Here is a 24,035-nt window from a genome sequence, read left to right as displayed (position 1 = left end):
CACCCTGAACTCGATAAATTCTTAAATGTCATTTTCCAATGGATCCTACGCAAATCTGATCTTCCATGTCTTTTAAGATTTTATTTTTATTTATTGTTTTGAGAAGAGGAGAGGGACAGAGAGAGAATCTCAAGCAGGTCCTCACCCAGCACGAGGATTTATCTCATGAACCGTGAGGTCATGGCCTGAGCTGAAATCAAGAGTTGGATGCTTAACCGACTGAGCCACTCAGGTGCCTCAAGATTTTACTTCTTAAAGTAATCTCTACACCCACCATGTGGCTCACACTCACAACCCCAAGATCAAGAGTCACATGCTCTGGTGACTGAGCCAGCCAGGAGCGCCCCCCCCACTCCCCCTCCCCCCCCCCCCCCCGCTCCGCTCCTTTTTAAACTCTAACCAATCATTTAAATCCAAGCATAAGAATACATAACAAGAGATGTAGGATTTACCTTTGCTACAAATAATCAATAGACAACCTTTGATTTTCATGCTGCTAAAGTGAGAAAAATATAATAAACGAGACCAACCAAGCAGGGCGAGTGCATATAAATAAAATATTTCCTAATCTTTGAATATGTTCTGATAAGCGTAATAAACAATGGATAAAAACAGTCATGTACAATTACCTAAAGATCAAGACTCAGCAATAAATAACCTAATCAATATAAACATACTTTTTAAAGGTTATGCTAATCAGAGGCAGAGTGGTTAGGGTGGAAGAAGGGGAACTGGAAAGTCACAGGAGGAAGGCTGGTAGGAAGCACCCTGCACTAGTCCAGAGACTGACACTTCAGCTGCCTGCAGGAACTGGTTCACATAGCCAGCTCCCCACTCACAGAGCTGGCTCATGATTTACACGCTGCCTCTCCAGGGTGATCAGGGTAAGAGTGTGTTAGCTATGATGACTCCAGCACTTTTGTCCATCTGGCAATTAGATTTCTTATTTTAAATGAGTAACTCAGCGTTCTACCTGACCCATCAGTCATTTGTTTGTGTGTAAGCCTGATCATCTCTGGTGTTGCACATCCAGAAGGTGGTAATCCAGTCCACATGCATTCTCTGAGCAATGCCACACAGAGTGGAAGACAGGTGGCCACCAGCTGGTCCCCTGCCAGACACACTTTTATTCCACCTGCCCCTTTCAATCAGTGACATCAAATATCAATGTGGCAGGCATGGGAAGGTGACTTCATTTTTCTGCCCCAAATTACAATGCCTCATGAGGTTTTTAGATACACTCAAATAGATTCTTTCAGTTTTATCCTCTTCTAATCTACCCTCCAAATTGCAGTCAGAAGAACTTTCTGAAATACAAATTTGACCATGTCACTCTCCTGCCAGAAAGCAGTTAATGATTCTCCACTGCCCACAGATAATTTTTTTAGAAAGGAATGGGCAAGAAAATACAAATAGGTCCTACTCAGTGTATTTCCATGGTTTGACCAGTCCCTAATTCAAATATTTTACTTATTTTGCTTTTTTAATGCTTAGTTTTGAGAGAGAGACAGACAGAGCATGACCAGGGCAGGGGCTGAGAGATGGCGACACAGAATCTGAAGCAGGCTCCAGGCTCTGAACTGTCAGCACAAAGCTCAATGCAGGGCTCAAACTCGTGAGCCATGAGATCATAACCTGAGCTGAAGTCGGACGCTTAACCGACTGAGTCACCCAGGTGCTCCCCACTCCTTCAAATACTTTAGATTCATTCATTCTATAAATATAATCGCTTGTAATATTTTAGTCAGATCCAGTGAAATCTCTTAAGGTCACAATTGTGCATGCAATTTTGTTCCTTGAATATAAATCTCAGTATGCCACTCACTAGGCTCTGTAACCTTAGATGAGGTGTTTAACCTACCAAAGTCTCATTTTCCTCAATATCTCAGTATCTAATATCACCCTCTAACCCTGTGCTCTCCAACATGGTGGCCACCAGCCCATGTAGCTACTGAGCACTTGAAATGAAGCTAATGTGACTGAGGAAGTGAATTTTTAATTTTACTTAATTTTAATCATTAATATATAAATTTAAAAATTAAAGTGCCTTTGAGTACGTTTAGAACAGATTGGGCACGGGGATCTATTTTGTCTACTTCATGAACTCTAAATGCAGATCAAGTATTTCCGACAAAAATTTAGTATCCACATTGAGATGTGCTAGAAATGTAAAATACACACTTGATTTCAAGAACTTTACAGAAAAAAAGAAGGAAATATCTCAGTAAATTTTTTATACTGATTACAGGTTAAAGTGACAGTATTATGACTATACTAGGTTAAGTAAATTATATTACTAGAATTAATTTGACCTGTTTCTTTTTACCTTTTTAAATGTGCCTGCCAGAAAATTTAAAATGTCACGTGGGGCTCACATTCTTCTATTGGACAGCGCTGATCTAACTTAGCACCACTATTGAGCTAATGCATATAAAATCTCTGGCACGCAGTAAACACTCAGCACATTTGGGAAATACCATGGTTTTCCTAATCACTGGAATTTTGTGGTGTCTTCAAAGATACTTCTAGCTTAGGTTGCTACAAGCCCAGTTTTAAATAATCAACAATTATATCTGATGTAAAATATAAATCCAAAGATTCTACTTCGGTTATCAGTCCCAAAGCCATTCAGGATACAATATTTTTTTTAATATGAAATTTATTGTCAAACTGGTTTCTAGACAACACCCAGTGCTCATCCCAAAAGGTGCCCACCTCAGTACCCATCACCCACCCTCCCCTCCCTCCCACCCCCCATCAACCCTCAGTTTGTTCTCAGTTTTTAAGAGTCTCTTATGCTTTGGCTCTCTCCCTCTCTAACCTCTTTTTTTTTTTTTTCTTCTTCCCCTCCCCCATGGACTTTAATTCCATTTTCTTTCAAATAAAGAACCTTAGATATCATCAATTTACTCATTCACAAACACATGTCAGGTGTCTGCTATATTCCAATGACTGCGCCAGAAGCTGGGGATATAGGGGGAGCAAAACCACACACAGAGTCCCTTGCTCCTCAGAAACAGGCACTCGGGGACTAACTTATACTCCCATTTAACTTTAATTATATAAAACAACTAAAAGGCCCATTCTTCCATCAACAAGTAAACTATTTTATCAGAGGGTAAAAGTGAGTGAGACCATCAAAACAGACTTTTTATTTTACTATATTATTTATATATGTGTTAGTTCAACTTATTTGAGGTACTATGTATAGGAAATTTTAAATGCTAGTATTTCTGGAGTTGTGATAAAAGATAGTTTCTTATTTTTACTTTTTAAACTTCCACATGATAGCTATTAATGGTGACTTAAATATTCATGTGAAAAAAACTTACATTTTTTTTAAAGGATGTAATATTCACTTCATTAAAAATAACGGTTGTTGGTTTTTCAAGTGTCTATGAAGGACAAAAGGTGTTTACTTAAAAGAGAATATTTGTTAATCTTAAAATTTTAAAAACTGGGTCTAAATCTAGACTATCACCTGTTTGGTATAACCTATAAGCTAAGAATGATTTTTACACTTTCAAATTATTGAAATAAAAGAATACTTTGTAACATGAAAAAATTATATGAAATTCAAATTTGGGGGTTATAAATAAAATTTTCTCAGAACACATCCAGACTCATTTATTAGAAGTATTATCTATGGCTAGTTTTGACAGGCCTACAAAACCTAAAATAATACTTTCTGGCCCTTAAAAAAAGTTTCCCAATCCCTGATCTAGAGAATCATACAAAAGTATACAATGACAATTTCTGAAAAATGACTGGCAGACTGAGGTCTCTTCAATCAACTTCAGTAATGACTCAGAAACTCATATTTTCACTATTTTTCACATCAGCTATTATACCTGACTGTGAAGACAACACTGTCAACTCAGTATCTTTCAATACAGTGTCCATACATTTCTGGGGCAAAGATAGGCAGCAAAACATGAAAATTTTGGAAAACTGACAGTACTAAAAGTGACTAAGAATTCATCCCCAAAGCAACTGAATGGAAATCATTTGCCTTAAATTAAAAAAAAAAAGCGGGGAGGGCGCTAGTTGGCTCAGTCAGTTAAGCACCCAACTTCAGCTCAGGTCATGATCTCACAGTTCGTGAGTTCAAACCCCACATCAGACTCCGCACTGTCAATGTGGAGCCTGCTTGGGATTCTCTCTCCCTCTCTCTCTATGCCCCTCCCCAACTCGTACTCTGTCTCAAAATAAATAAATAAACTTAAAAAAAAAAGTCTGTACTCCAAAGGCAAACTTGCCTTTATGAACTCAAGAACAACTGAATGTACGATAACATATTCAAATATATTTATTACATGTGGCACTTACTAAATTACAGGCGGGAAATGCAAATATACATTATTTTTTTTTAAGTTTATTTATTTATTTTAAAAGAGAAAGAGAGCATGCATACAAACAGGGCAGTAGCAGAAAGAAAGGGAAAGACAGAGAATCCCAAACAGGCTCCATACAGAGCTGGGCTCTGGGCACGATCTCATGAACCATGAGATCATGACCTGAGCCAAAATCAAGAGTCAGATGCTTAACCTACTGAGCTACCCAGGCACCCCTACGTTATTTTTTAAAGAATCTGAACAATTAACGAACACTGAAGGTTGGAAAACAAGATATAAAGCCTTTTTCTTATTTTAGTTAGTTATGGTGATGATACATGGGGCAGCATTGATAAGGTTTGTTTCATCAAGGAGTCCACGTATGAGTAACCCATTAAAAACAGCATCTGTGTGCACAAGGGAAGAACTAGTAGTTGGTTTGTTTTTTCCCATTTTATTTATTTATCTTTTCAGGTTTGCTTATTTATTTTGAGAGAAAGAGAAAGAGCACAAGCCGGGGAGGGGTGGAGAGAAGAGAGAGAATACCAAGCAGGCTCCGCACTGTCAGCACAGAGCCCAACTGGGAGCTCAAACTCACAAACCTGACCTGAGCCGAGATCAAGAGTCAGACACTTAACTGACTGCACCACCCAGGTGCCCCTTTCCCCTCTGCCCCATTTTATGTGCAGAAGGATTGCTGACACAAAGGATGGAATAACTAACTACACAAGCATCTTTTCAATTAGTACTGGAGATGTGCAGTGCTGCTCTCTCACCTCAAGGCTTTGTCCATCCTCCATGCTGGAAACAGTGTTGAAAGAGAGAAAAATATCCCTGTGGTTGACAAGATAGCCCCAAGCAAAGTGCAGGACACAGAAAAGGGACAGACTGTAAAACATAGATAGGCTGAAAATGGGACTGTGCTTTTGATGGTGAAAATTAAACCTGAATATTAACTCTTTAATTCTCCAGATGAACCAGAGGCATTATTTAGAGTCCCAAAGTTTGAAGCACATAAATAGCTTCATCTGAACACAAACTTCTTGATACATGAAAAAAGCTATTATGCCAAATTAATTCAATCTAACTAATTAGAGAGCAGGAAGTTCTTTCAATTATTTTATGTGCTGTCTGAGACACACACTTGAATATGAGTACAGATTTCATTAATTGCAGTTCATTATTTTCCAGATTAGTTACTAAACTTGCATCAGAAGGTCAAAGACAGCAATTTTGTCAGCTGCCACCTCTTTCAGTGCAATATCTTTGCATTTCTGGAACTCAGAAATTGATTACAAACAAAAACAAATCTCCATAAAAATGAGAAACATAAGTCTTTATGAACATGTTCAAACCAAAACATTTTGTACAATGTAAGAATCTTTGTTTTTAAATCTTCAGAGTAAACTATTAACTTCTACCGTACAAGAAAAGATCCATGAATCTTTTCAAATACTGAAATATAATGCCAAAAAATAATAGCATCTTGACGTGAAAACCTGCTGACTCCAAAGAACAAGTTAATAAACATTAATCTTTTCGTTAGAGTTTCACCATAGTTGTATGTTTGTATCTTTCCATGAGGGAGAGTACTGAACACTCTTGTTTGAAAATGTCAAGGACACTCTGATTAAAAGTACTTTTCTGAGAATAATCCTGCCTTCATTACACAACTTCTGTCTCTCTTCCACCTAACAGTGAGATTATAGGAATGACTGGTAGAAACAAGACCTATCCCATTCCTCAGTTATTACCTGGACTATTTTTATATTTTCAAAATCTTATTTTTTAAAAAACAGAAGTGACAGCAATTCCATGGTGCTTTTTTGAAAAGAGCACCCTGCTATCTCTAAATCATTCTACTTATTCACAGCTGTTACCAGTCTCTCTGTTAATTTCACCTCTGTCATTCTGCGCCTTCCACCCCCTGCTGTAGCAGAGCCATCCTACACAGTCTCACTGCCTCGGTGCTGCCGTCCCTTGACTGCTTATACAGTCAGCTCTCTTAGTCATTGTTTGGTCAAGCTATAAATAACTCCTTTAATCCTTCCTCATAAATCATTTCTGACGTTATCCCCTGAAATAATTCCAATTGGTCAATGGATTTCCCATAGTGACACATCCAGGACCAACTGCAGTAATCTAAGCGTGGTCTAATAATGCCAAGGGTGGTGTTCAGGTGAGTCCATGTGAGTTTCTTCATTATTGTGACTATTTCAGAGAAGAACTTTAAGTCTTCAAACTAAACTGGGACAGAAATATAAAAAAGGAAGAAGTTTTAGTATCTTTCATCATAGTTCAGTGGGAAACAGCTTTAAAAATGATAAAAAGATAAAGTTGGGGGGAATAGAAATAAAATAATATCCTATCATATGTGGTCTATTTGGTTACCACATATTGTTGATACTCAAACCATTGAGGTTTTGGGGGTTTTTTGTGCTGTTGCACATTATATAGCTTCAGCAAGGTTACTATCTATTATCTCTACATCTTAGGCAGTATTAATAATTTATCCTTTCCCATACTGTAGAATTGATCCAGATTCCTTTTAGGATATGCGCTGATTTCTATTTTTCTGGGTTCTATCTTTGATGTTATTCTATAACACACTAAGTTTTTTAGTCTTAGGTATTGATTATTTAATGACTATTTATACAGGCTACTGAAATGAGTGTACTAACAAAGCACTAGCAGCAAATAAAACACAGAATCAAAAGGAGAGCAAGGTTCATGGCATTTGTGTATTTCTTTGCACTACTGGTAAATGATACCACTAGATAATTCACACAGAGCTATGGCAAAGCCAGGCAGTGAACAGAGTAGTTTAGGAATGTTTCCCAGCATGAATGTGTTTTAGGCTTGTTACAAGACTGGTGATACAGAGAAAGACCATGGACATGGTGTCCCTTTATTTCCATAATGTATCTAAAAAAGTCTCCCATGATCTCTTTGGTAGAGAGAGGAAGAAATGTGGACTGGAGATGGTAGTTGCTGAACATGTAAAGCTGAAATATGCTGATCTGTCACCCTGTGACTTGAGGAGTGATCTTTAGTTGCCTATGACAGGGCCCTCTCTTAGGCCCTCTAACGTTCAATTATTTTACTTATGACTCAAATGAACACAGACTATGCCCTTAAAAAGTTTGCAGAGATAGCTGGATCAAATGTATTTTCTAAATAATTACTTAAGAAATACCTTGATAGGTACCTGGGTGGCTCAGTGGGTTGAGCGTCCAACTTCGGCCCAGGTCATGATCTCACAGTTCGTGAGTTCGAGCCCCATGTCCGGCTCTGTGCTGACAGCTCAGAGCCTGGAGTCTGCTTCGGATTCTGTGTCTCCTTCTCTCTCTGCCCCTTACCCCCACTCACGCTCTCTCTCTCTCTCTCAAAAATAAACATTAAAAAATTAAAAAAAAAAAGTACCTTAATATTCTAGGAGCATTAAAACAAAACTAAGATGAAAAATTTTAGAAATGAATCTAAAGTTCCTTAAGTATTTTTATACATCAGCTAAGCAACACAGTAATAAAAAAGAACTGCACTGACAAGAGTGTAAACAAACAAACAAAAAAGGGAATGTTAACTGACCAGAGGCACAACAAGCTAATACTGGCTTTAAAAAAAAAAAAAAAAAAAAGGACAGTCATATGTTGCTTTGGTAGAAGTACATTATTTAGAAGAGGAAGATGATGACTCCACTATTTTCAAGTGTGGGCTTGAAAATACTTCCAGGCTCCCCACTTGAAGCAAGACTCTGACAAGGCAACCGAAGAATGATGGAGCATTTATTATGAGATATAGTGGACTAACCTATAGCTATTAATTAAGTCTAGAGAGAACCTTCTCCTCCCCTCCCTTTAACTCCTAGGTAACACCAGAGGAAACTCTGAGGCAAAAACTGGTTGGTTGGAAGGAAGCGGATTTTTTTCCTGGAGGACTAAGAGTTCCCACAAGGAGAGGCAGGACAGATCATCAACAACAGTAAGACCCTCAACTTTAGGTATCAAAGCTCATTTCCAAGTGAATGGGATGCCATTATAGTAAAGACTACTATTTAAAAAAAATTGAGGAGCACTAAAGAAGTCTAACCAATACAGCATTCTTCTTTTTTTTTTTTTTAATTTTTTTTTTTTTTTCAACGTTTATTTATTTTTGGGACAGAGAGAGACAGAGCATGAACGGGGGAGGGGCACAGAGAGAGAGGGAGACACAGAATCGGAAACAGGCTCCAGGCTCTGAGCCATCAGCCCAGAGCCTGACGCGGGGCTCGAACTCGTGGACCGCGAGATCGTGACCTGGCTGAAGTCGGACGCTTAACCGACTGCGCCACCCAGGCGCCCCAATACAGCATTCTTCTTACTGCTGTTACTTTGAAATTCCGTTTGCATTACAGTGCTCCATTTCCAAGGATGAAACACCATTCAGGTGGCAACAATTTAAAACATATTTAAACAAAAGAAAACTCCATATTGGCAATGTCATTTAAAATTATGCTTTACTTCTCTGAGAGCTTTATCCCAGACAGTCAATAAAAATGATGTGAGCACAAGCATCTTTGATCAACTAAGTCCTGATGATACGCTTAAGTTTTCCCCTCCTTTAGGAATAGTTCTTCAGTGGAACTTGTATCAATCTAGGCAAGAAAGTTCATAATTATGTCTTGATATCGCAAATCCCCACTCAGATGTGATTCCCTCACCTCTAAGCTGCAAACATAGTACTTTATACCACTGGATGACACTTGACACATACAAACTATCTAATATTATAATCTGCATATGCCAATGGTCAACCAATTCTAGAGAAGAGCTAATAAACATATAAACATAACAATTACATCCAATGAAGATTAAATATGGTAATAGTATACTAATGTGGTGGAAGCTATTGTTTTAGTTTAGCTGGTCAAGGCCTCTCTAAATGCAAGTGTACTTCCTTAGACTGGCCTATCTTTACCACTGTAAATAGTAGACCACTCTATTAGAGACCTAGTAGCCATGCAAAAACTTTGGGAAAGAGTATTCCAAGTATAAGGAAAGGCAAATGCAAAAAATTCTTGAGACCAAAATGAACTTCATGTGTTCATGAGATTAGGAAGCAAGGGAGGGAGGGAAGGTAGGAGGGAGGGAGGGAAGGGAGGAAGGGAGGGAGGGAGGGAGGAAGGAAAGAAGGAAGGAAGTTAGGAAGGAAGGAAGAAGGGGAAAAGGCCAACATGACTTAGTATGGTGAACAAAGAAGAAATAAAGGGCATAAAGATTAGAAGTCAGGGGAACAGATCATATAGGATGCTGTAAGGCAAAGTAAGGAATTTAGATTTTATTCAGTTTTAGTGAGAAGCAGTGGAAGACTTCAAGCCATGAATTTAAGTAAGATTTTGGAAGGTCACTTTGGCTACTTCATGAATAATAGACTTTATGAGGCAAAAAGTGTCAGACAGACCTGTATGTAGGCTGCTGGAATAATCTAGGCAAGAGATGATGGTGGCATGAATGACTGATGAAGATGGAGATGGTCAGAAGTCACTGGATTAGAAGCAGTACCTATAAAATTTTACTGATGCACTCTGAGATATGAGCACCTAGGTGGACATTTGTGCTACATACTGAGATGGATTTGTAGTTTTAAGTAGTTTGTGTGTTGGGAGTAAATAGACTTGTGAGCTGAAACCAACGGTAATGTTTTGGACTTATAAAATGTGAATGCCTAATTGATTTATGAGTGAAAAAGCTTAATGGGTAGTTGGCTCCATGAAGCCCAAGATCAGGGGCAAAGTTTGGGCTGGCGATAGAAATTTGAGTGTTGAAAATGCATAAACAGAGCCATGGAAGTAAATGGGGTGACCCATGGAAAGAAGGCCCAGAATGGAGCTCTGGGGTACCTGAATATTTGCAGCTTGATGGAATAGATGGTCCCAGAAAAGTCAACTGAGAAAGACTGAGCAGTCAGAGGAAGGGATGCCAGGAAATGTCACAGCACTGAAGCCTAGAGATGCAAGTGTTTCAGGTATGATGTCAAGTCAGATGAGGACTGGAATGGTGCAGGCAAGATGCAGCTCCCTGGTGACCTTCAGGAAAGGTCCTGCAGTGGGGTTGAGCTTTCACAAACCGAACCCCAACTGGACTGTTTAACTCCACCACTAGGCATCCTCATTCAGGCAAGTTTTGTATTTATAATATCATTTATTTATGAAATGTGAAATATCTGGGCTACTCTCTCCAATGCCATTGCTCATATATGCTCAAAAAAAGTAAACCAAATGGACAAATACTGCGTAAGGGATCTTTGAAATATCTCAAGATTACCTTCTTAAACTGGACATTACAAAATGCAGTTATTTGCCAATCACTACATTTCTTTCTAACACATTATTGTTCCTCTCATATCCAGAAGAATCAATCATTTACTGGCAAAACAGTAAAAATAATTTATTGTAGCAGGTGATTTGACTTGCAACATCAAAAACTCAAAGTAGCACTGAAAAACTAACTATAACTACAGAGTATGATTCAATAACTTCTAATGCCGTGTCAATTTCCTTTAACTTCTATAACTGTCTTCACCAAATAGCAATTGGAAAATGGTGGTTATCAAACTTTATATTTTGATAAAATCACCTGGGTGCTTATAAATACAGATTATAAAGGCACTCCCAGATGGGGTATGGATTATGAGGTCAGGCTGTTATTGCTTTTTTTAAAGTTACAATTCTTAAAAATCTACCATGGAAATTCTGACACAGAGAGTCCATGCATCATACATTACAAACCAATGATGTAGTAACAGAATAATATATACAAATCCTTGGAAAAATCATTTTTGCCTAAACCCCAACCAAGGATTAGACTTGCTATTTCTTTTAGCTCTCATGGTCATAGATTCCTTCAATAACTGTCAAGCACTCCTTCTTATGTGCTTAAATTTAGTTTAAGCATCCAAAATCATGATTTTTTTTCCATCCAATATGTGTAAATGTCTGCTTAAGTAATGTTTATATAATGCTAAGTTGAAAAAATTACATGTCTGTATTGCAGCCTTACAAAACTAATACCACCCCCCTTGAATATGCATTCATAAACTCAGAAAATTCTTTTAAATAGTTAAAGGTCTCAAACAAGGACTCACCTGCATTTCTGCAACTTGAACGTTTTAAGTGAATGTGGATAAGCTGATGTCAAAAGACCTATTTCAACAACTGAACTTGCACTGTATGTGTTTTTGAAGGAGTATAAATAAATCCTCATTTATCATTTTCTGCTGAATTCACACCTACATAAGGCTGGAAATTACATTTCCAACAGGCTTCCCATTCACCATCGCATAAGAGCAGATTCCTGATTATGTTGAAAACCCTCTAAGATTTTCTTTAAAACTTATTTGAAGGCTGGGTGGAGAGTTTTAAGAAAAAGGGGAAATAAGACAAGTGATCACTTGTAACATTTTAAATGAAGGAACAGATAGACCACAGCAGAGGAAAAAGAGGTGGAGAGGGAAGGACGGTGATGACATAAAATTGTTTGAAATAAGAAATGAAATCAAGAATTAAAAATAGAATTACATTTTCTGTTTGGCAATACACAAACAACACTAAGTGCACTTCATAAATTTTACTATTGTTGCTCTAAGTAATATTACCATAAATCACATTAGCAGTGTACTCGGCACTTTTTAAAAGCAGAAAGGATTGAGACTGTGAGTAAGTTTCAACAGCTCTGTTACCTCTGAAGAGAGTGAAGGAGAAATTATCACAAGCTTTTACTAGGCCTAAAAAGGCTGGTTTTAAGGCCCCACCACCACTGCTATCCCTCCCCTTCAGCATCAATGCGACGACACAGAGCATCATTCCACCAGGAATTAGGAAATGTTCACCATTGCTTTCCTGATGCTTTTACCTGATGTACGAGGGGAGACGGCTGCTTGCCCCTTTTCTCATCACGGACAGGGAAGAGCGACTTCAAGAGCTTTGGCATCTGCGGCACAAAGGATTTTACTGGATTCAAGTAGGAGGCTGCTAGGCTACTAAATCCTGTCAACAGTATTGAAAGGAAAAGAGATAAAATGTAAACAACTACATAGACGTTTTCTTTCTTGCAAGTTTGCCAAATTTCATTTGTAGCAAATATAACAATATAAATTATTCAAAAGTATCCTTTAAAAATATTAGAAAAACATAGTATTATTATGGCTCTCCTCAAACAAAATGTTATTTCCTTTTCCAATTAAATAACAGCAATTAGGGTAGTCCAAAAACGTTCTAATATCCAGTGTTCCTGTTAGTATCCGAAGGGTAATCCAACCCCAGTCCTGTCACAAATTGGTTCAAGTACTACCTTCTGCCCTAGAATAAGATGGGGGTTTTCATTTTTACATCACACAGCTGGTGACACACATGTATAGCTCTCTATCTAGACTTTAAACTCTTTGAAGTCAGGGACTGACTATGTCTTCTCCAGCTTTAGCTTTTCATACCTACTTACTGAATGAAGATGATGAAATGGAGCTTTTAGGAAGAAGGTGGTGTTTGAGTTGTTTTTACAGGAGAGGGATCAATGCCCTGACCAACCACGTTCTTACTTGCTCTAAATTACCAAAGGCTGGGATCAGACATGCAGACAATATCTATGATATAAAAAGATTTCTCTCCCCTTAGTGAATAAAACTGAAGTTTTAGGAAAATGTAACCTAAGTCACAAACTGTAAAACACTGTATCCACATAATACTTTAAAAACAACAAGCAAGTCAACCTGAGGAACTGTGTGTGACGCTGCCCCAATGGAAGCACACAGCCACCAGCATGCTTCTACTCTACACTGGCCCCTGAAATGACTTTAAGTTCATTGGCAATACAGTTGCGACATGGACCCATACAGTTCCAAGGTTTGTAAATTTTACATAAAGTAGTATAATAACTCTAAGTAGACTGTGAAAGGTAAGGATATTTTATAATCATGAGAGCAATCACTAAAACAATAAAGCAAAGAGATAGCTATAAATTCCAAGAGATGTGTTAAAGCGGATTTCAAAAAAGTCAAATAATATACAAGAAGGCAAAATTAGGAAAGAGTAGAACAAAACAAAGGAAACAAATAGAAAATAAGTTTGAGACGAATAAAGAGCCAGAAGGACATAATCATCTAAATGCTGAGACCAAACAACAGGGACAATCTAGACTTCTCCCTACAGTTAAATTAACATTCTACACTGAGGAAGACCCTTAATTAAATGAAGATCTGGCCAAAAATCTTTCAAAGGCTGCATATATCACAAAGTGAGACAATCAGACACAAGGTGTCTCTTGAGGTAAGTACACAAAACTACCCTTCCATTTATCCTACCTTCCACCCCTCCCTCAAAATGGCCTGAATCTGTTCAAGCCTGTAGAGCTAACTACCAATTCACAGGAAATACGGTTGATAGAGAACCCTGTTTAAACAACCTCAGGGGGATGGTAACATAGTCTACTGTGCAAAAGACGTGGTCTCTTCAGCAAATACAATGGATGGGGGAAAAAGACAAAGAACATATAGATTAAACTTTAACTCAAGACACATATCAACTCATCACAATAAATGAACCTTACTTAGATTTTCATTCAAAATAACTAAAAGGTATTTTTGAGCAAATTGGAGAAATCTAAATACTGACTAGATATTTGATGATATCAAGGACTTATTTTTAATTTTTCTTAGGAGAGAAATGTTATCAGCTCTAGAGAAATGTTACTGCTCTAGAGACACATGTACAGATATTCACAGATGAAATGATATCTGGGATTTGCTTCAAATTATCCAGGAGAGGGCTGGGAGATGTAGCAGGAGTAGGGGTACATCAGACTAGTGATGAACTGATCATTCTGAAGTTGGGAGGGCTACCTGAGAGCATATGGTGTTATTCTTTTTACTCTTGTATGTTTGATATTTTCCATAGTAAAAGGATTCTTCAAAGTGAAGACAAAATAAAAACTTAAAAACATTTTTTTAATGTTTATTTATTTTTGAGAGAGAGACAGAGCATGAGCAGGGGAGGAGCAGAGTGAGAGGAAGACACAGAATCCGAAGCAGGCTCCAGGATCTGAGCTGTCAGCACGGAGTCCAACGCGGGGCTCGAATCCACGAGCTGTGAGATCATGACCTGCACTGAAGTCGGACGCTTAACCGACGGAGCCACCCAGGAGCCCCAAAATAAAAATTTCTAAAGGGTTTGTCACTAACTGATGACTGCTAAATGCACTGATGATAGATGTAATTCACAAAAAAGAAACTAAACTCAGAAAGACAGAGTGGGATGCAAGAAGCAATGATGACCAAAGCAAAGTGGAGAATAATGTAAATCAAGTAAGCATGGATTACAAGCTTTAAAACAACAACAACAAATTTACAGAACTTTAAAACAAGGTATTTCAGGGGCGCCTGGGTGGCGCAGTCGGTTAAGCGTCCGACTTCAGCCAGGTCACGATCTCGCGGTCCGGGAGTTCGAGCCCCGCGTCAGGTTCTGGGCTGATGGCTCGGAGCCTGGAGCCTGTTTCCGATTCTGTGTCTCCCTCTCTCTCTGCCCCTCCCCCGTTCATGCTCTGTCTCTCTCTGTCCCAAAAATAAATAAACGTTGAAAAAAAAAAAATTAAAAAAAAAACAAAAAAAAAAAACCAAGGTATTTCACTCCTAGGTATTAACTCAAGAGAAGTGTTCACAAAAACACTTATACAAGAACAAACTTTATTCACAGTAACCAAAAACTGGAAATAAGCCACATGTCCATAAATAGAAGAACTAGTTAAAAATTGTGACAAATTCAACTGTGACAGTGAATGTTTCTCAACAAGAAAAAATAAATTACTGAAGGATGCAACCGTGTGGATAACATGAACAGAAATGTTGAATAAAAGAAGCATAACACAAAAAGAGCACATACTGCATGATTCCATTTGTATGAAATTGTAGAACAGGCAAAACTAATCTGAAGGAATAGAACACTGGCTGATTGTGGAAAGTAGCTGGAGTCCTGTATATCTTGTAAACTTGACTGGTGGGTAGGTTATACAGGTAAATGCATTTGTCAAAACTCATTAAATATGACCCATAGTCAAGAAAAAAGCAGTCAATGTAAATAAGACCATGAGACGGTCCAGATGCTGGATTTAGCAGACAAGTATGTTGAAGTAGTTTTAGACACCGGCCCAAGGAAGTAAAGAAGAATCTGATCTTAACAAATGTATAGGTATAAAATATCCACAGAGAAATTAAAACTTTAAATAAAGAAACAAGTGAAATTCTAGAACTGAAAAGAATAATAACTGAAATAAAATATTCTCTGGATGTACTTAACAGAAGGTTGGAAATGGAAGGAGAAATTACGCAACCAGAAGATATAAGAATAAGACAAAAAGATGAAAAATAAAAATTTAAAAAAATTGAGCTCCTGTGACCTGTAGGGTAATATCAAACAATCTAATACGTGTAATTTGAATCTCAGAAAGAGTAGAGAAAAATTGTTGGGGGTAAAATGTAATAATAGCTGAACATTTCCCAAATTTGTTGAAAACCACAACTTACAGATCCAAGAATATCAATGAAACACAAGTAAGATAAGTACTAAGAAAACCATACCTAAGTATACCTTAGTCCAAGTGCTGAAAACAAAAATTGAGAGAACTATGAAAGCAAACAAGAGAGTAAACACAGACATATTACATGTAGGAAAAAGAGACAGAAATGATGGCTGATTCTCAGCAGAAAAGGAATCTAAAAGACAATGTAAGATGTTTGAAGTGTTGAAAGAAGCTATCTACCCAGAATTCTCTAGCTAGTGAAAAAATTCTTCAAATAAAGTGAAATGAAGATAATCTCAAAAAGGGGGGACAGCATTCTTTTCTCTCCAAGAGAACTTCACAATAAGAAATACTATAGGATATTCTTTGGACTATAGAGAAATGATATTGGATAAATATAAGACTTCACGAAGGACTGGATAGTGCCAGAAATAATAAATATGAAGAAAAATATAAAAGATTTTCTATAGTCTTTTAATCTGGCTGTTTTAAAGCAGAAAGAGTAACATCATAAAATGGGTTCATAATGTTTATAAAAGATATAACAACAATAATACAAAATAAGAGGGGTCCAGGAACAGGCAAATGGAATTATACACTTACAAGGTTCTTATATTTGTGCAGTGGGAAGTGATGTATTATTAATTCTAAGTAGACTATGATAAGTTAAGAATCTATACTAGAATCCTTGAGCAAAGACTTTAATAAATAAATACAGAAGTACCAAACAGCCAGAAATGGAAATAAAATTAAATACTAAAAAATATTTTTCCAATTATCCCAAAAGAAGGCAGAAAAGAAGTTACAGCGGAAAAATAAAATAAAATACAAAAGGCCAAAGAGAAACCAAGAGCAATGTAGCAGACATAATAATAATAATAATATTAGATGTAGAAGAATTAAATATGCCAAGAAAAAGGCAAAACTTGTCAAGCTAGATTAGAAAATAAGTTAGAGCTAACTATATGCTGACAAGATAGCAAATATTTGTTCATTTAAAGAGCGAACATAGCTAAAATTTTAAAGACTGAGAAAAGGAGACACCATTCAAACAATAATCAAAAGAAAGTTTATGAGGCTACGTTAATATCAAGTGAGACAGATTTCAAAGTAAGAGAATTCCAAAGATATAAAGGGACATTTAATAATGATGGAAATATCACTTCATTGGGAAAAAATAATGTATATACCTAACAACAAAGTTCCTACAAGAATGATGTAAAAACAGATAAAATAAATGAAAAAGTAGGTAATTTTTCATAATCATATTTGGAGATTTAATGCCCTCTCTCAGTGATGGATAGGACAAATAGAAAAAAATCAGTAGAAGGACAGACTATTTGAAGAACCGATCTGACTGAATAAGCTTATCAACCACACTGACCTGATATATACAGAATGCTATGCCCCCAAACAGAACAGACCTTCTTTCCAAGCATACATGGAATGTTTACCAAGGTAGAACATAGTCTCAAAAACATTCCAAAAGACTGAAATATTAAAGAGTCTCTCTGATCATAAGGAAATCAAATACGCAATCCATTAATAAAAAGATTCTCACCAGACATATGAAAATGAATTAACATCCTACCCAATAACTTACGAGTCAAAGAATAAATCAGAGGGAAATTAGAAAATATTTTGAATAGAATGAAAATGAAAGCACCATATTCCAAAATTTGTGAAATGCAGAAAGAAATAGAAATCCATGAAACAATCAAAAATAAAAACAAAATCAATGAAACAAAGTAAACAATGAAGAAAGTAAGACCAACTTTCGTTCTGAGAGAAGACTGAGAAAAATAAGACATGCCTCAAATGTACTCAAGAAAAACAGAAAGAAAACAAAAATTATCAAAAATAAAAAGGAGGGGTGCCTAGATGGCTCAGTTGGTTAAACATCTGGCTCTTGATTTCAGCTCAGGTCATGATCTCACAGCTTGTGAGATTGAGCCCCACATCCTGCTCTGTGCTGACAACGTGGAACCTGCCTGGGATTCTCTCACTCTCTCTCTCCTTCAAAATAAATAAATAAACATTAAAAAAAAAATTAAATAAATAAATAAAAAGAAGGAATATCACAATAGATCCTATAAACATTAAAAGGGCAATAAAGGAACACCATAACATTTACTGAAATAAGAGTAATAATTAGATGAAACAGAAAATTACCTGAAAAACATAACTTATGAAAACTGACTCACAAAGAAATACAAAAAGTTAAATAGCACTTTATTAAAGAAAATGAAGTCATAATTTAAAAGTTTCCCAAAGAGAAAATTCCAGGCCCAGATAGTGTCACTGGTGAATCCTGTCAAACATTTAAGGAAGAAGTAATACCAAGCTTATATAAAATCTTTCAGAAAAAAAGATGGTAAGGAAATATTTCCCAAGTCATTTTATGAGGCCAACATATTCATATCAAAACCTAACTAAGGCATTATTATGAGAAAAGAGAAGTATTCATCATAGAACATAAACACAAAAATCCTTTACAGAAAGTTAGCAAGTAGAATAAAGAAGATATAAATGATAACACATGAAGTGGTATTTAGCACAGTAATGCAGGATAAATTCAACATTCAAAAATCAATGTAACAACATGTTATAAACCAAAAAAGGGAAAAAATCAGATGAGCATTCACTAGTAGGATAGTAGTTACAGGGTAGGAAATTCTGTTTTAAAATTTGTCTGTTTGTTCATGTATGTTGTATGTATGTATGTATTTTGAGAGAGACAGAGAATGGGAGCAGAGGAGGGGCAGAGAGAGAGAAGGTGAGAGAGAATCCCAAGCAGGCTCCATGCTGTCAGCACAGAGCCTGATGCAGGGCTGGATCTCACGTACTGTGAGATCATGACCTGAACCAAAACCAAGAGTTGGACGCTTAACCAACTGAGCCACCCAGGTGCCCCAGGAAATCCTGTTTTAAACTACTTCTGAAAGATGCTCAACTTCCATGACAGTGGTTGACAAATGAAAATGTAACCTACCTGGGTCGGGAGAATGGTTATTATGGGGACGGTCTGGGAGAGATGGGGCAACAGGAGCTATCCCTCTGGAAACTGCAGTTTGGGATACATCCTGTTGACTTTCCCACCGGCCCTGTTAAAAACAAAAACAGCAATTTTTATTCAAATCAAATAGTTGACAGAAAAACCTGAAGATATTTAAGAAAAACCTGTTATCATTTCTAAAGCTTTATTCCCTTTAAAGACATGACCGATTTGATTGTTTATGTACCTTTCCTCTTGTACTTTCATCTTTATAGTGCAAATTTCCCAAATACTAACAATACCTCAAATTTGGATCTCCTCTCCAGTTCACAATTCAGTCTCCTCAGCTCTGTCCTAACCTTCTGTCTGTAAATCATTCTGCTTCCCAGGAAATACAGATACATGAAGACATTCCTTTTGAAAACCTCCCTTACGTTCTGCCTCAGAGAGGCTGTTTCTTTCTGCTCATCTGCCTCAAGATCCTTTCACTTCAGATTCTCAGCTGAGACTGAGGAAAAACTCTAATGGTGTAGGCTGTGTCTTCTCCCTTCTCCAGGGTGTATCTTCCCATCCATTCACACACCGTTCATGAAAGTATAAATTCTAGAACAGTATATTACCAAGGCTCTTATTTTCAACACGCATTAAAGTTCCAGTTGAGCACAAATCAAGTAATCACCAGTTCCCAATAATGGAAGTCTCTGGATTAACAAATTTTATTGTACCCTAACTTATTTTGTAAATCCCCATTAAAAAGATTTCATTGCATAATACAAGAACACCACCAGTTGGGTGATGGATTAATGGTGATATCATCAAAGCACTTTTAACTTCAGTCCCATCTCGTAAAGAAATAAACCCCAACCAAATGCTAGAAGTACAACACCCAGTAATGGGGATGAGATGCAAATCTTATAAAAGCTTTAAGTTCCCTTTTCATCCTTTGATAATCACTCTGACTTCTTTTGTATCCAAGTTAAATAAGAGTATTTTACATTAGTTTAAGCTGGTATCCCACAGATGAGTGATGCTAACGACTTTTGAGTTCTCCTTAGTAATCGCCTGCAGAGTGAGTTCTTCACTGCTCCCAAAGATGGATGGAGGTGGAAAGACCTCTAAGGTTTCAGATACATATTGGAAACCTATCCACTTTCAGCAGCAACCTAAGTACTGATCATAAAATCAATAAGCCCTAAGTGATCTGGATCCTGTTTACCTCTGAGAATGCCACTTTTCCCTAGGAACTCTCTCAGCCCTTGATAGTTTTAAAAAAATGGTATGATGTTTTAGCATTAGGAAGCCAGGAAACAAAACAGACATGAAAAGATGATTAGGGAAACCATGAACTCTGAAATACTTCACTGTAGGAGCATTTGTGTTACTATGAATCACACACTCATTTACATACTTTAATGTTTCGTTAATGTCTTTTGCATTTAAATTTAATTGTCTGTCTGGGAAGCTGCAGCTTTGTGTATTCTGGGACATCACAATCAGGTAGCTGAACACTAAGGTCAATATTCTTTGGAGCTTCTCAGAGGAAGAAAAGCCTCATTCTTTGTTTACAGTGTTAAGCTCATGCAAGGTTGTTTTGAAGACAACTTACTTAATTTGAGAATAAATGTATTTTTGTGTTTCAGATTTCTCTTTCTTGTTTGGCAGCTGACATAGTGGCACTCTGTCCCTTAGGAAAACTAAGTAGCTGATTTGGAGTCAGCACCTCAGCCATTTGGTGTATAATGGTCCAATGACAAATAATGTTGGTGTCCTCTCTTCCCCCAAGGCACACTCGGGGCTCCGCTAGCTTCCCGGGTAATATTTCCCAGCTGGCACCCCCACACATAATGTTACTAACAAATCGGAATGGAAGCAATAACTTTTACTGCATCATATATATATTCAAATATCTCAAGTGAGAACATTTGAAAGGACGCACACAGTATATACATACTGCCTTAGCCATACCACTAGCCCTGTCGGATAATGAAAAATGGAAATACATTTCACTTCATCCATCTACCTTAACCGTCATCTTAACCTTGAGGAATTCCACATGCTAACTATTCCCAGGTCTCACCAATCAAAGGCAGGGACACAGAGATCTGGGGTAGAACAGACGCTGCTTTAGAGGGAACAACAAATTTGGATGATAAACTGGGTACAACACTCCTCCCTCCTCTTTCTGACACCCACAGATCTCTGGGGAAACATTCTACTGAAATCATTCACTTATTCTTTTCCTCCTATAATGCATGTCCATTCTCTTGCCAGAAATGAAACCTGTGGTTCAGTGTGTAACTACACACACTGCCCCCCAGGGACAAGGCAATTACTGTCTTTCCAATAAATTTTACATCCCTGGCTGTTCCACAGTTATTCTCCCTTTACTAAAATGTTGGGGGAGGGGGGGAGGTAGCATCCCAGTTACAGATACTTCAGAGGGAGATGAACTCAGGACAGTGAATAAATAGGACTTGGCCAAACACTAGATCATTCTGATCTCTTAGGAGCTCAGCTCTCAAAATGAAGAAAGTATGTATGTATGTATGTATACATATATATACATACATACCTGGAATCTAAAAAGATAAATCTGGGGTGCCTGGGTGGCTCGGTCGGTTAAGCATCCGACTTAGGCTCAGGTCATGATCTCACGGTCCGTGAGTTCGAGCCCCGCGTCGGGCTCTGTGCTGACCGCTCAGAGCCTGGAGCCCGTTTCAGATTCTGTGTCTCCCTCTCTCTCTGCCCCTCCCCTGTTCATGCTCTGTCTCTCTCTGTCTCAAAAATAAATAAACGTTAAAATTAAAAAAAAAAAAAGATAAATCTGTGATTTGTTTCTAACATTCTACATGTCTATCAAACTTCAGAAATCAGCCAAGATGAGGATATACAAGGGAGAAAACTCCAGCTTTGTTTAAGATCTTTAAACTAGCTTCATACTTATTAGGGATTATTTGTGCTAACAGGCTGAATTCAAAGAAATAAAACCCTATTTGAGACAGCAGTTATGTGTGGCTACCATCATGCTTAAAGACAAAACCAAACAGGGAAAACACAGAGGCTCTCAGCTGATTTGAGAACATACTTAGGTCCTCCTGGTGCACCTAAAATTTCCGTTACTGCTCTTTCCAGACACAAATTCTTTAGGTTTTTCAGAAAGAGGTCTGTTTTTAATCAGGAAAGAGATAAAGAGGTAAAGAATGAGAAGTGCCAGTGACATTACAGGTCCAAAGGTGGCTTCCAATGCAACCAAAGAAGAAATGACTCATATTTGGCATCAGCCTTTACCTGTGCCACACTAAATCACTGCAGTTTTCAGGAAGGTGAGGCAGCCAAAACACACAAAAATCAGTTTTGTTAACTGAATATTCATTTAGGCATCTGGCTACTGCATCGAAAACTCCAATCGGAGGACAATAAACACAATATCTTACTAACTTAAAAAATATAAAAATTATAAAAAGTACAATTCCATCTAAAATGGCTTTAGAAATATCAATATTTTTAAGTTGACAGTGTTCCTTGCATCACAAAAGGTCTCAGTGCACAGCCAATTTTAGATGGAAAAACAAACAATCTGCTGAAATTAATTCTGCAAGCGAAGTCCATCTTGGTAGACTGGTCATAAAAAGCTTGCTAAGTTGTCATTATATCTATTAAAAAACTGGCTTACGGGGCGCCTGGGTGGCGCAGTCGGTTAAGCGTCCGACTTCAGCCAGGTCATGATCTCGCGGTCTGTGAGTTCGAGCCCCGTGTCGGGCTCTGAGCCTGGAGCCTGTTTCCGATTCTGTGTCTCCTTCTCTCTCTGCCCTCCCCCGTTCATGCTCTGTCTCTGTCCCAAAAATAAATAAACGTTGAAAAAAAAAATTTTTAAAAAACTGGCTTACAATAATGACAGTAACAGTAAATAGTAGTAAATAGCAACATCACTGCAATTTTATATCTATCTATCTATCTATCTACCTATAGATAGATAGATTTTTCTATTTCTCAGTGCTCATCAAGATAAGTGTACTCTTAATCCCCTTTATCTATTTTACCCATCCTCACACCCACCTTCCTTCTGGCAACAGCCAGTTTGTTCTCTGTATTTAAAGGTCTGGTTTTTAAGGGTCTTTTTTTTTTGCTATTGTTCGTTTACTGGAGGGGAGATGGGTGGGAGATGGGCTGAATGGGTGATGGGTATTAAACAGGGCACTTCTGATGAGCACTGGGTGTTTTATTTAAGTGATGAATTACTAAATTCTACACCTGAAATTAGTATTACACTGTATGTTAACTAACTGGAATTTAAATAAAAACTTGAGAAAAAAAAAATGAATGATTGCTTTTAGGCCCTAAGGTGAACTTAAAAGTTGGGAGTGGTTCATCAAATTCCATTTATCTTTTTAAGATTAATTAGTCCATCAATTCAATCTTGGTGGAGCTCAGTACAGCAATTCCAATTCTAACACGGAGTGAGCATCGATAATAAGGGCATGTAAAATATGGCGAATTGCAAGTATCATAGGCCAAACTAGAGACTGTTTTAAAAGTAGCTCACCATCTACTCTCACCTCCCCAAGAGCCCTAATCCTACGAACTCTCTGCCCTTGCCTCCCTCCCACACCGTTTAGTGTCACTTTGTCTGAAATGACTAATCTTCGCCATATCAACTGAAAATTAGGAGGAAAAGGGAGATGTGAACCTCTTCTGTGGCCTCTCCCCGCTTCTGAACATCATTTCATCTAACCTGAATGCTCCCATATTACACAGGGGAAGACAGCATATCAAAGTCTGTGGTCTATAATTCTGATTTCATAATCAAGATCAGAGGGCTAGACACAGAAATGAATGGGACACAGAACCCAGAAATAGGCCAACACAAGTTTGCAAGGTAAATGTAACTAATATTCAAGTATTTCAAAACTCATTTTCTAGCATCTTAAGCAAGCATCATCAACTTCAGATTAAAATTATGTTTCTGACTCAACTCTCTTGTGCATTAAATACTTTCATTGCAAAGAAACCAAGATGGTCCTGCTAAGGAAAGTTCTGTGGTGTCAAAGAAATGCCCCAAGCACTTCTGCCATTTTTTTTTTTACTCCTCTTTCCCTGTCCCATGCTCGAGAAAAGGACATCTTACAAGTTCTCAAATATTTATTTATATTGTTTGCTTAATAT

At 37.5% G+C, this 24,035-nt stretch overlaps 1 protein-coding gene across 1 annotated transcript in view; it reads right to left on the bottom strand.

Moving 5' to 3' along the window:
• Positions 1-24,035, bottom strand: part of KIF13B (kinesin family member 13B) — a 203,102-nt gene that overhangs the window by 19,505 nt on the left and 159,562 nt on the right. Inside the window, exons 36-37 of the mRNA XM_047090638.1 lie at positions 18,870-18,981; positions 12,224-12,357 (exon numbers count right to left, since the gene is read on the bottom strand). Of these exons, the coding sequence (XP_046946594.1) occupies positions 12,224-12,357; positions 18,870-18,981 (246 nt within the window). The remainder of the gene's footprint in view (positions 1-12,223; positions 12,358-18,869; positions 18,982-24,035) is intronic.

This window comes from Lynx rufus, unplaced genomic scaffold (assembly GCF_022079265.1).
Source record: "Lynx rufus isolate CCGP_SWC_20201006 ecotype Redwood Valley unplaced genomic scaffold, mLynRuf1.p SCAF_3, whole genome shotgun sequence".
In the NCBI taxonomy this organism is placed as follows: Eukaryota; Metazoa; Chordata; class Mammalia; order Carnivora; family Felidae; genus Lynx; species Lynx rufus.
The sequence above is the reverse complement of the archived record's forward strand: the minus strand, read 5'-3'. Positions and strand labels throughout refer to the sequence as shown.